The 12,573-nt window shown below is 48.6% G+C and overlaps 1 protein-coding gene across 2 annotated transcripts in view; it reads left to right on the forward strand.

Moving 5' to 3' along the window:
• Positions 1–958: 958 nt before the first annotated feature.
• Positions 959–12,573, forward strand: part of GFPT1 (glutamine--fructose-6-phosphate transaminase 1) — a 63,103-nt gene continuing 51,488 nt past the window's right edge. For both annotated transcript variants that reach the window (XM_050939974.1, XM_050939975.1), the window contains exon 1: positions 959–1,048. In XM_050939974.1, coding sequence (XP_050795931.1) covers positions 1,042–1,048 — 7 coding nt within the window. In that variant the 5' untranslated portion in view covers positions 959–1,041. The remainder of the gene's footprint in view (positions 1,049–12,573) is intronic.

The raw sequence follows: 12,573 nt of genomic DNA on the forward strand, positions 1-12,573 counted from the left end.
CTTACTTCCTCCACACCCTCTGCCTCCTGTTCTCTCTTCCCTGCCACCCCCTGGCTGTTTGCTGTAACAGAATAGTTCCTGGCTTTTGTGGGGGGTACTGACACTGTTCCCTTGCAACAGAGGGCATGCTTGGGCATAGCTTAGTGTGCCCACCAAGTCACAGGCTTCCACAAGGCTTGGTTAAAGGTAGAGCTTTTCTTAGGTGAGGACATGCAGTGTTAGTAGAGGCTAGGAGCAGACTTTTCCCATGCTGCCCTCTAAGCCTTGTTGTAAAGTGCTGAGGGGAGTTTGTAGGGGAGAGGTAGTGTGTTAGTTTGTAGCCACAAAAAAAAAAAAACACGTGTCCAGTAGCGCCTTAAAAACTTGCATTTATTTGGGCATAAGCTTTCATGAGTAAAAAACCCACTTCTTCATCTACAACAGAGGAGTTTAGTTTCCAGGCCGGGTCAGACCTGTCCTCAGTAGGGTGACCAGATGTCCTAATTTTATAGGGACAGTCCTGATGTTGGGGTCTCTTTCTTATATAGGCTCCTATTACCCTCCTCCCCCCGATTTTTCAATTTGCTGTCTGGTCATGCAAGGTGACAGTGCCAAGTGTGGCCCTTCCACTGATGCGGGAAGTGGCCTGAGACCCGACACACTCATCTCAGGTGGGCCAGGGGCTCGGTTCATTTCTGTCAGGGGCTGGTCCCACGTTTCTGCTGATGCTTTTCCTCTCCCCAGCCCCTATCCCCAACCCTCCCTCGCTCCCCACAGCCTCTTCTTTCTCTGCTCCCCTTGTCCCCCCTCCACTCCCCATCCCGGGGCGGATGCGGATCCGGATCCGGCCTGCCACGTCCCAAGCGCCACGGCACCACTGTGGGCGGGGCCGGCCGGCGGGGCGGGGCGCGCCGCGGCGCGGCCCGGACCCAATGGCGGGGAGCGCGGGGAGCCTGCGTCCCTGGGCCCCGGCCTGCCCCGCCCCCGGCCGCTGCCCCGCCAGGAAGAGCGGCTCCCGCCGGCCCGCAGAGCAGAACTGGGCTGTCCCCGGGCGTAGGCACCATGTGCGGTAGGGACCCTGCGGGGGAGCGAGCGGCGGGGCAGTGGGGGCTGTACGGGGGTGGCGGATATACACGGGGTGTGGAGGGATAAGGGGGGTCGGAATACACAGGGGGTGTGGGGGATATACACGGAGTGTGAAGGGGGCGGAGGGATATATGGTGTGGGGATATACAGGGGGTCTGGGGGCTATATGGGGGTGTGGAGGGGTATGGGGCATATACAAAGGGAGGTCGGGGATATACAGGAGATGTAGAGCATATAGAGGGTAAGGGGCGGGATTGGGGGATATGTAATGGGTGCAAAGGGGTGGGGTATGTGGTGGACACGGCAGATATTTTGGGGAGCAGTGGGTGGGGGTCATGGGGATATATGGGGAGCTGGGGTGCAGGGTGAGGGGGAACATGGGGGATATATTGGGGATGGTGGGGGATCTTGGGCAAATTAAGGGAGAGCAAGGGTGAGGATTTAGAGGGAAATGAGTAGGGATGGGGGAGTGGGAGGTAGAGGTCTGGGAAGGCTAGACTGAAACATTGGGAGAAACATGGAGAGCAGGGTATGATTGATATGGGGAAAGTACTGTGGGCAGGTGTTAGTAATGATGAAGGAGGACATAGACAGTTTAAGGAGTAAATATGGGGGGAGCCCAGAAATGATTAGTATGGGATGAAACACTGCATGTTTGTGACTGTGCATGTTTGAGAATGTGAGACTTATTAGGAAGTTGGTGGATGATGATAGTTGGGGACTCTTGGTGGCACGGCAGATATACATGATCTTTAAATGAATATGTTTTCCCCACACAGTAACTTTTTAAAATCTGACCGCTTAATGTTCATGTGCAAGTCTCCTGCTTCAGGGTATATGTATGTTTCCTTTATATGCTTCTTTGTGGGTAAAGCATGGAATAGTGGGAGGAGTCAGTGTTGGCAACTAGATTAGAAAGTGTGTGTTTGGCTTATCACTGATGCATCCCAATTTCCTTGCAACCGGGATAGGGTCCTTTGCATTGCAGTTCTTTGTGTCTGAGAGGTATAGGAAATTTCCAGTTGATCCTTGCTGGAAAGAGATGTCCTTGCAAGTCTGTTGAAGTGAAACAGAGCTAATAGGCAGATGATACAGGCAAAATTTTACACTCACAATTAAAATAATCATTCCCTAGTTGGAGTGTGTGCAGCTAATTTCAGTATAAAATGAAGGTGATGAATTATACATTGACTGAATGTTCCTCGCTTATTTTAAGATTGGGAGACATGTCTATTTATTTGAGAGATGACCATAAATACATGTACAACAGTTTCCTCCCAGATCAGAAATTATTTAACCATCTCTGTCTTTAAATGACTTTGTTGGCATGAAATGCTATACAATGCTTTCCAGAAGTATAAAAAGGCTGAGACCTTAAGCAGTAGTTGTGGAACAAGCATGTGCACAAGAGGACTACACCTTGCGACCGTTTGTTGGTTTTGTTGATATCTGACTCAGCGACAAGTTGTATGAAGGGTGATGCTACTTTTGTCCTCTGTCTCATCCAGGGGGTAAGGTGGGATTTTAAAAAGCTAGAAGCACAGTGAAAGTCAGTGGAACTAGGGTTTTCAAAAGCACCTAAGGCCTGGTCTAAACACACAGTTGCACATGTTTAGCTAAAAGTGTGATTTTTGAATTGGTGCAAACACAAACACAAAACACAAACACAGGGATTTGCACCAGCTCAACTAAACCAGTTTTTTAACCTGTGCAGCTCTGCTGTGTAGACAAGACTTACGGTGTTTCTGTACTGCATTGTAAATCCAGGTCTGTGGGACCGGGCTTCTGGACTTGGTGCTTCCGAGTCCACACTTGCGTGTCACACTGCACTGTAACCCTGTGTTTACAGTTGCTGAACCTGGGTGTCTCAGTCACGTTAACGCGTCCAGCAGACCTTCTGATTAGGGGCTGCATCTTGGGCTGCGTCCATTCCGCAAAACAACAGGGCTTGAACAGCTCAGGCTCTGACCTCATATAGCAGGATCCTAGGACCCTGGTCCTGAATTCGTCCTGACCCAAGTCAGACTGATTTGTGTGTGGACAGAACAGGGCTTGAGTCAGAGCCTGGGCTTAGAGTGCAGTACAGACATATGCTTAGAGTACAAGTCATTCCCTGCATACCCACCCTCATTTGCTGTGGAGCTGTCGAAGCTCATCTCCAGTTGGCCCTCAATGCCAGCCTCCACTGCCCACTTGTTACATTTGAAAACAAAGACCTTCAAGCTTTCTCCTGTGCTGTTTTGTGGGCTTGTGAGGTGCTTTCCGTAAACATCTGCAAAGCTAGCTCATTATCCACTTTGAAGTACCTCCTCAAAACTCTCCTTGCCCATGATGCCTACAAAACATCTGAGAACTGTTAGGAAGCTGGCTCGCTGATGTTACTGCCTTCTAGGATGATCAGTATTGTCTCATTGTTTTCTTTTGTTCCCCCAGCCATTTGTGTCAATCTGTTGTCTCTTGTCTTATACTTTGATTGTAAGTTCTTTGGGGGCATGGATTGTCTTTTTGATCCGTGTTGCTATAGTCAAAGTGCCTAGTACAATATGGTCTTGGTCTATACCTATGGCTTCTAGGTGCCATGGTTAGAGCCCTGCGCAGATACAAATTTATATCCGTGGACATAGATGGATATCAGCGGAACCGCAGGGCTCTCCCAGGAATTGCAGCGGCAAAAGGAGCAGAACATGGGGCTGCTACTCCCAGAAGCCTGTGCCCCACGCTAGCAGCTCCTCCAGTGAAGCTGTACTGACTCCAGACAGGAAACACATACAGCTGCATGGAAGGGCTGAGATGGTTCAGCCTTGCCAGAGGAGCTGCTGGCCCCGGTGGGGCCCCACATTCTGCTCATTTCACCGCTGTGGTTCCCGGGAGAGCCCTGTGGTTCCGCGGATACTGATTTATATCCACAGAGGGCTCTAGCTATGGTAATACAAATAATACATAATAATAAGTCAATGGGGCTTAAGTGCTCTTAAGACACTTAGACACTTTCCAAAATCCCATCTATAGTCAGATTTCCCTTATCGATGAGATGATATTTGAAAACATCTTTCTTGTCCTGGTCCCCATAGTTTGGACACTGGAGTAGAAAAAAGTCCCTCTGTTCCAATTTTTCTTTTGTCACATTAGTTTCACAGTTGCGTCTCTCTGGAGATTCATGCTGTATTTTTTGCTTTCTGGTTTCCACCTTTTAGTTTTTCTACATCTTTATTTTTAAATTAAATCCTGTTGTTGAACTAAATTAGTTTTTATATATTTTATATCTGCTTTGCACGCCTTCACAATTTCTTCATCCTGTTTAGGAATAGAGGATTTTGAATTTTTAATGAATTGTTGTCACAAAGGTTACTAGGTATCTTAAAGGGAGTATAAGGGGTATGAAGGGCTACAGTCAGTAATGTGTGTTCCATCTTACATTATGCTAATTTTGTCTCAAAGTGGAAAGTGGGACAATGCTAAGAATAGACTAGACAATTATTACTATAAATGGTTTGCTGCAAGTATGGTGCTAGTTTTGGTGCAGTGGGAGTCTCTCTCCTGGGAAATCCAGCCTTTGAGATGTGCAGTATTCTGCTATATTTTAAAATTGTTGTGACCCTTAAAATTCTGTGGGTCAGTGTTTAGCGTGTGCCCTTTGGATCTGGATACCTGCACAAATATTTCCCTCCTGTTTCAGTACAAGCAAAACTGTTCCTGGATGTTGGAATGTCTTTTTCAGTAATATGAAAAGTGTCAGAGATTTGGCTTTGCATCTTGTTCCTGGTGAAGCAAAGAGATTTCCGAAGAAATGAAAACAGAGTACAGAAGAAGCATTAGCGTAGTTGTAAAGTAACGTACAGTAAAGTGAAAATATAAGCATAGTAGGATCTTCCTCCCTCCCTCTATGCAAACGTTGAAGCAAAGATCAGAAGCAATCTACAAATTGGCCCTCTGTGAGAAAACTATGTTGAATTCCAAAAGAAACAGTTAGATTGCAGATTATCATCAGAGCCAGAATTAAAGGTGAGGGAGTGTTTGGCCACAGGGAATGCATAAAGGTAGAAAGAATTGGTGTGCTTTTGTGGACAATTCTCCTCTGTTGGATGGAATCTGAACTATTTAGTTGCATGTTCTTGGTCCCGTACTAACAACAGTAGTCAGCTTCTCCTGTAGGTCAAGCGGCAGGGGTCTTTGCTTTTGGAGCAGGAGGGCCTGAGTTCTATTCCTGCTGTCACTATGCAGTTCTGAGTAGAGCTGGTTGGAAATGTCATTGAATAAGAAATTTCTGGTATCTGGGAAGCCCTGGGAGACCCAGTGTGAGCTGGGGCTCTCAGGACTTTTAGATTCCCAGCTTGTTAGCAAGAAATTTGAAAGCACCGACTCTTTGTATCTAGCCTCCAATCCTGCAGCCTGGAAATCTTTGGGGAGGGGGAGAGGGAGAGGGCTCAGAGCTTTCAAGCTTACTGACACGGTGCTGGGAGCCTGAAGGTCCTGGGACAGGTTTCCAGTGTTTGTGGATCTGGTAACAGCCCTGGGCCAGGGAACCCCAGCGTTTCCAGACCCTTGAGCCAGCTTGCTCCCCAGGCTACCAGCTTGTGAGCTGGCTAGCCTGAATAGCTATCTGGCCTGGGAGACTGAGGCCTCAGGATAGTCTTTGAGGAGGAGCTGCCCCTGAGCCATAAACCCTAGGAACTTGGGTAGCTCCTGAGTGAAATTGACATCCTGTGTTTCAGCCCTCTCTAGTTTGGAGTGGTCGTGTTATTCAACATAGCAACATCTGTAAAGTTCTACAGTGCCACTGATTTATTGTAAAAATTAAGGGTAGCTAAAAGTTCTAAGTTCTTACAGGTTGTACATTTATCTACTTTAATATCTCGTCTCTGACTTCTTAAACTAGTTTAATTCACTAAATGGTTTAGAAGGCATTTTTATAATAGGACAGTGTGAATAAGAACCTAAATAGAGCATAACAGTTGCTGTTAACTTTACATTCCCCCGATTAACTCTGCTCTCTTGGAAGTGATGGTTCTGAAATCTCAATGCACTGATGACTTAAAGTTCAAATACCTTAAGGCAAGTACTGTGTGAGGAAGTCTGAACCTGTTTGATTGCAGCCATAGCAGTGATCTAGTCTTTGTAATGCTATTCCCCTCTTGCCTGGGGCAAGTAAGATTTTTGGTTTTTGTTAAGAATAAAATATTATACTTGCCCATCACAATCACCATGGCAAGGGGCAGATGTGTGGATTTGGTGGTTGGAAAGGTACGGTTTGGTTATACAAGGCTTCTATAATGCAGTATTCGCAGGGCAAATCAGTTTGCTGGCTGTTATCTGGATGGATGAAGTGAGTCTGTGGTGTGGATGCATTTAACCAGTTCAGGCTGACCTCAGAAATAGTTTGAAAACAGGTTTTGGAAGGTGATCTGGCCTAATTGTCTGTAAATAATCGAACCAGTCAGATACTACAGCTGGATTTTTTTAAAGGCTGAATAATTTTAGGTCTAATATTATTTGTAGTTATTCAGGCTGTAATCTGACTGACTGCTGCAAGAGTCAGGAAAGAGGGTTTGTTTGTTTTTTTTCATCCCATTAACACCATTGCACAACTAGTTAGATGCTTTTCTCTGAGGATCAGCTAATGGCAATTACTTGAGGTGGGATGCTAGATTTGATGGAATAATAATCTCTAATTTGGAAAAATCTTGTCTTTCATATATAAGGATACTTACGTGTATTTGAGCAGTAAAGAAACCATCCGGTGCACAAGTATTGTTCCTCCACAAAATGGATGTTTTTCCTGCTTTCTTTCTTAGTTACTTTGAAAAGCTGATGATATCAAAGTAAGGCCTTGGCTACACTTGGAGGTGTGCAGCGCTGGGAGTTACAGCTCTCTTCGTACAGCTGTGTAGGGACAGCGCTGCAGTGTGGCCACACTGACAGCTACCAGCGCTGCAGTGTGGCCACATTTGCAGCATTTGCAGTGCTTTTGGGAGTGGTGCATTGTGGGCAGCTATCCCACAGAGCACCTCGTCCCATTTTGGCGCCGTGGGTTGTGGGAAGGGGACGGAAGGGTGCGGGTCATTCCGCTTCCTGTCCCAACGCCCCGTGGTGCATCGCTTCACATCCCAGCAGTCACTATTTTTCTGTCCACGTTTGGCGCCATCGTGAGTCTCCCAGCAGTTTCTGTGCAGCGCGATTTCTGTGGGAAATGGAGCCCGAGCTGCTGAGGAGTTTGCTGATGAATGTCGCCAGCACATCATGTTTGGCAGTTGAGCTATTCCTTCAGCTCCAAAGTGACAGTGAGGAGTCCGACGATGATATCGATTCGCCTGATGGGTATGACACTAAATTGCTTGTGGCAGTAACGGAAATGCTCAGCACCGTGGAAAGCCGCTTTTGGGCTTGGGAAACAAGCACTGAGTGGTGGGATCACATCATCATGCACGTCTGGGATGATGAGCAGTGGCTGCAGAACTTTTGGATGAGAAAAGCCACTTTCATGGGACTGTGTGAGGAGCTCGCCCCCACCCTGCGACGCAAGGACACGAGATTGAGAGCTGCCCTGTCAGTGGAGAAGCGGGTGGCTATTGCAGTCTGGAAGCTGGCAACTCCAGACAGCTAGCAATCGATCGCGAACCAGTTTGGAGTGGGAAAGTCGACTGTTGGAATCGTGTTGATGCAAGTTTGCAGGGCCATTAATCGCATCCTGCTAAGAAGAACCGTGACTCTAGGGAACGTGCAGGACATTCTGGATGGCTTTGCACAAATGGGGGTTTCTCTAACTGTGGAGGGGCGATAGATGGGACGCATATTCCTATTCTGGCACCACCCCACCTGGCATCCGAGTACATTAATCGGAAGGGGTATTTCTCTATGGTTCTCCAGGCGCTTGTGGATCACCGTGGGCGTTTCATTGACATTTACACAGGCTGGCCTGGAAAGGTGCATGATGCACGCATCTTTCAGAACAGTGGCCTGTTCAGGAAGCTGCAGGCCGGGACTTTTTTCCCAGACCGGAAGATCACAGTAGGGGACGTCGAAGTGCCCATTGTGATCCTTGGAGACCCTGCTTAGCCGTTAATGCCTTGGCACATGAAACCGTATACAGGGAAGCTTGACAGGAGCAAGGACCGGTTCAACTACAGGCTGAGCCGGTGCCGAATGACTGTGGAGTGTGCTTTTGGCTGTTTAAAATGGCGCTAGCGATCTCTGTATGGGAAGCTAGACTTGGGGGAAAGCAGCATCCCTGCGGTTATATCCACGTGCTGTACCTTCCATAATATTTGTGAAGGGAAGGGTGAAACATTCAGTCAAGAATGGACCTCCGAGGTTCAACGCCTGGAGGCTGAATTTGCACAGCCAGAGAGCAGGGCTACTAGAGAGGCCCAGCACAGGGCTGCAAGGATTAGGGATGCCTTGAGGGAGGAATTTGAGGCTGAAAGCCAACAGTTACGTTTGGTGCCTTGCACGGGAGTGAAGTGCAGTGGTTACAATGATTTGCAGTGCCTGTTTTTTCCTTTGGGTACGGTATCTTTCACTTTCTGCAATAATAAAAACTGTTTTAAAAGCCAAGAAATCATTTATTGAAAAGAAAGTAAGTAAAAGGGCTGGGGGGTAGGGTGGTGAACTGTACAGTCAGAGATTTGAATATGTCCTGCCTGGAGTGCTGTGCAATGACTTCTGCACTTCAGGATGAAAATGCTGCATGGTGATGGGGGTTGAGTGCAGAGGGTAAGGGTGGCAGTTCTCAGGACTGGTAGGTGAACGTACAGGTGTTAGGGGCAGCTGGTGAGAACCTGCATGCTGGAGAAGGGGGTTTTGAGCTGACATTGGGGAACAAGGGAGAGAGCTTTGGGGGACGGTGGGGCGGCACAGCAGTGCTCTGCCTGCATGGCTACGAGTGACTGGATACAGTCCGTTTGACGCGCCAGGATGCTTATCAGCTGCTTCGTGCTTTTCTTCTTAGCCAATGCCTTTCTCCTGTTTTCTCTTTCCCTCCAGTGCTGCATTTTTTCTCTCCAGTCCTGCAGCTTCTTACTCTCTCTGGCACACTGATTCATAACTGCTTTCACCTTATCTTCTTTGCTTTTTCGTGGCTTTTTCCTCAGGTTCTGTAGTCTTTCAGCAGTCTCTGATACGGCCAGTCGAGGAGTAGTAGTAGTAGTCGTCAAGCACACTGTTATTAGAAAGACAAAAATTGAAACATTTAACAGAGAGGCAGCATTGTGTATAATCACAGTGAAGGAGTTTACAGTCTCACTTTAGCATACTTTCCATATACCAAACAGAGCACAGAGAGCCCACAGCAGCGAAGACATGGTGAGTAAGGGGGAATGAGTGCAGGAGTTAATTAATCCTGGAAGCTATCTCACTGCTGCAGGTCACCTGGGAAGGGGGACTGATTGGTTCAGGGCTGCACTGGGGTTTCTGTGCGTTGGGGAAAGCAAAGAGCTGCAGGGGGACCTACACTGAACACTATCCCTACATTTTCCACAGGAGTTAATCCTGGAAGATATCTCACTGCTGCGGGTCACCTGGGAAGCAAGGGAGGGTCTTCTACAGCAATGCAGATTCCGCCCTGGCCCCTATGCAGCTTGCCTGTGTGCAGCAATGGTCCCCCAACCCCTCGCGGCACAGTGACGTGGACACGTTAGCCTGACTGGGACAAGGACCACAGTGGCTCTCCCTATAAACTTGCGCAAGTGCATTGCTGATGCTCTGGCAGAAACTTTTGAGGAGATTACCGAGGCCAATTACCGTGACGTGATAGACCACGTCAATGGGGTATTCCACATCTAGGCATGCATGCAGCCCTAACTCCCCCCTCCTCTCCCGAAACATTTCCATCGTGAAAATAAAGGCTGCTTACCAGGAACCTGCTCCTCTGCTTTTTCTTCACCAACGAGTTCCAGCTGCTGCGACTGGCTACCTTCCTCCTGGCTTGAGAAGAGCTCCTGGTTGCATGCCTCCTGGGACTCAGGGGTGTCTCCCCCCCAGCCCAGTACCCTTACTCTCGGTTTCCCCCCCCCTTCTCTCCCCGCTCTGAACTGTCCATCATGGTCATTGGATTGGCAGTAGGGTCACCCCCAAGTATTGCGTCCAGCTCCTTGTAAAAACGGCAGATCGTAGGGGCAGCACCTGAGCAACAGTTTCCCTTGCGGGCTTTGCAATAGGCACTCCCCAGCTCCTTTACTTAAACCCTGCACTGCACCACGTCCTGGTCATGGCCCCTTTCTAGCATGGCCCTTGAGATCTGCCCATAGGTATCGTAATTCCTACAGCTGGAGCGCAGCTGTGACTGCACAGCTTCCTCCCCCCAAACATTGATGAGGTCCATCAACTCGCCATTGCTCCATGCTGGGGCTCATTTGGCGCTTGGAGGCATGGTCACTGATTGATTGCCTCCACACCTGGCTGAGCAAACAGGAAGGGGATTTTTAAAATTCCCGGGGCATTTAAAGGGCGGGTCACCTGAGCCCAGGGCAGTAGAGTGTGAACTGATGAGCAGAGTGGCTGAACAGGCATTCTGGGATACCTCATAATACCCTGGAGGCCAATTGCAGCGCTTTTGGTGGCCACACTTGCGAAGCAGCGCTGCATCACCAGCGCTGCAATCCTTATACCTGAGGCAGAGCAGGAGTACGGCCAGCGCTGCAGCCAGGGAGATGCAGCACTGTATGTGCCTTGCAAGTGTGGACGGTGAGTAAGTTGCAGCGCTGGTGGTGGGTTTACAGCGCTGCAACTCTCCAGTGTAGCCAAGCCCTAAGCTAACTAGCTTATCTGTAGGCTGCAGCCATAATAACAAAGCATCTGCTCATTTCTGCCCATCAGTTGACTAGCACTACGCAGACTGAGGCCATGGCTACACTCACTCTTTACAGCGCTGCAACTTTCGCGCTCAGGAGTGTGAAAAAACACCCCCCTGAGCGCTGCAAGATACAGCGCTGTAAAGCATCAGTGTAATCAGGGCGGCAGCGCTGGGAGCACGGCTCCCAGCGCTGCACGCCACACCCGTAAAGGATGTGGTTTACATGCAGCACTGGGAGAGCTCTCTCCCAGCGCTGCCGCTCCGACTACACTCACACTTCAAAGCGCTGCCGCGGCAGCGCTCCGAAATTCCAAATGTAGCCATACCCTTAGTGTCTTCTCAGGACTCAGCGGTTCACAGAGTTTTCCAGTTGAATGTAGCAACCAGCAGGGATCCAGTCCTGCAGGATGTTGAGCACCCTCTACTCCCACTGGAGTAAATTGAAATTTAGGGTGATGAGTACCTCACAGAATTGACCTTTAGTTAAAGAAGCATAGAAGTATAGGGCTGGAAGGGACCTCAAGAAGCCATCAAGTTCGTCTCCCTGTGCTGAGGTAGGATTAAATTATACCTACCTTATGTACTACTTTCTTTTGGTGCTTAGGTTTTGTGGTTAATATTAGAACATGTTTTGGCATTTGGTTTCTCCATCAGTTTCATTTGTAGAGAAGTCCTTGCTTCCCTCCCCTCTCCCAGCTTGTAAGGTGTTTTTATTTAACCAGATGTTTGTTTGTTTTGATCTCATTTAGGTCCAGCTCTTGCAACAAATTCTGCACAGACAGAACTTGTTCCAAGATCAATACCTTAATCATTATCATTAGGACAAAGGAGTCCTTTAGTGTTAGTGCATGGATAAATTGATAGCGAATTGCTGTAAAAATGTAAGGCAACCTTATAGCATGGTACAAATATACAGTAAAATAACATTGCCTTAGAGCTTGTGTACATATGAAGTCATCCAGGAACAGTTGGTCTTGAATAACTCCATGTGAGGACACTCTTATTGTAGAACAAGCATCCCTTGTTCCTGTTTAGCTTAATCCAAGTGGGTTAAATCCTGTTCCTGAATAACTCCTTGTGTACACAGTCCTATATATTGTGATTACTTGCAGTAGCAATAATGGTTTGCATTGTGAGCTGTCTGAGGCAGGGACATTTCCTTTTGTGTGTGTACAGGTGATTAGCATGTGGCTGCTGCTATTAGAAATAAATAATGCTTCTGTAGGATCTCAACACATTAAGCTTTACAGCAACTGTTTTATAGACTCAGTTTACCCATCACAGAGAAATCAGGTAACTCGCTCAAGGTCACACAGTGCTAAGCAAGGCATAGAACTCTAATTCAGGGGTGAGTGATCTGCGGCCTGCAGGTCAGATCGGCCCATCAAGGCTTTGGATCTGTCCCACGGGATTCCCACCCCTGTGGCACTGCGGGCCCAGCGCTGCTTCTGGAAGCAGACGGCACCACATCCCTGCGGCCCTGGGGGTGAGGAGTGGGGGCAGCATGTGGAGCCCTCTGCTCACCTGCAGGGAGCACCCCCCGCAGCTCCCATTGACTCGGAATGGGGAACCGTGGCCAATGGGAGTTTTGGGGGAGGGACCCGCAGGCGAGGGCACTGCACACAGCCCTCTGCCTCTCCCCCTTCCCCCACCCCCCAGGGGCTTCAGGGACATGGTGCCAGGAGCAGTGCGGAGCCAGGGCAGGCAGGCCCTGAGCCCCC

Source organism: Gopherus flavomarginatus, chromosome 2, assembly GCF_025201925.1.
Source record: "Gopherus flavomarginatus isolate rGopFla2 chromosome 2, rGopFla2.mat.asm, whole genome shotgun sequence".
NCBI classification, from domain to species: Eukaryota; Metazoa; Chordata; order Testudines; family Testudinidae; genus Gopherus; species Gopherus flavomarginatus.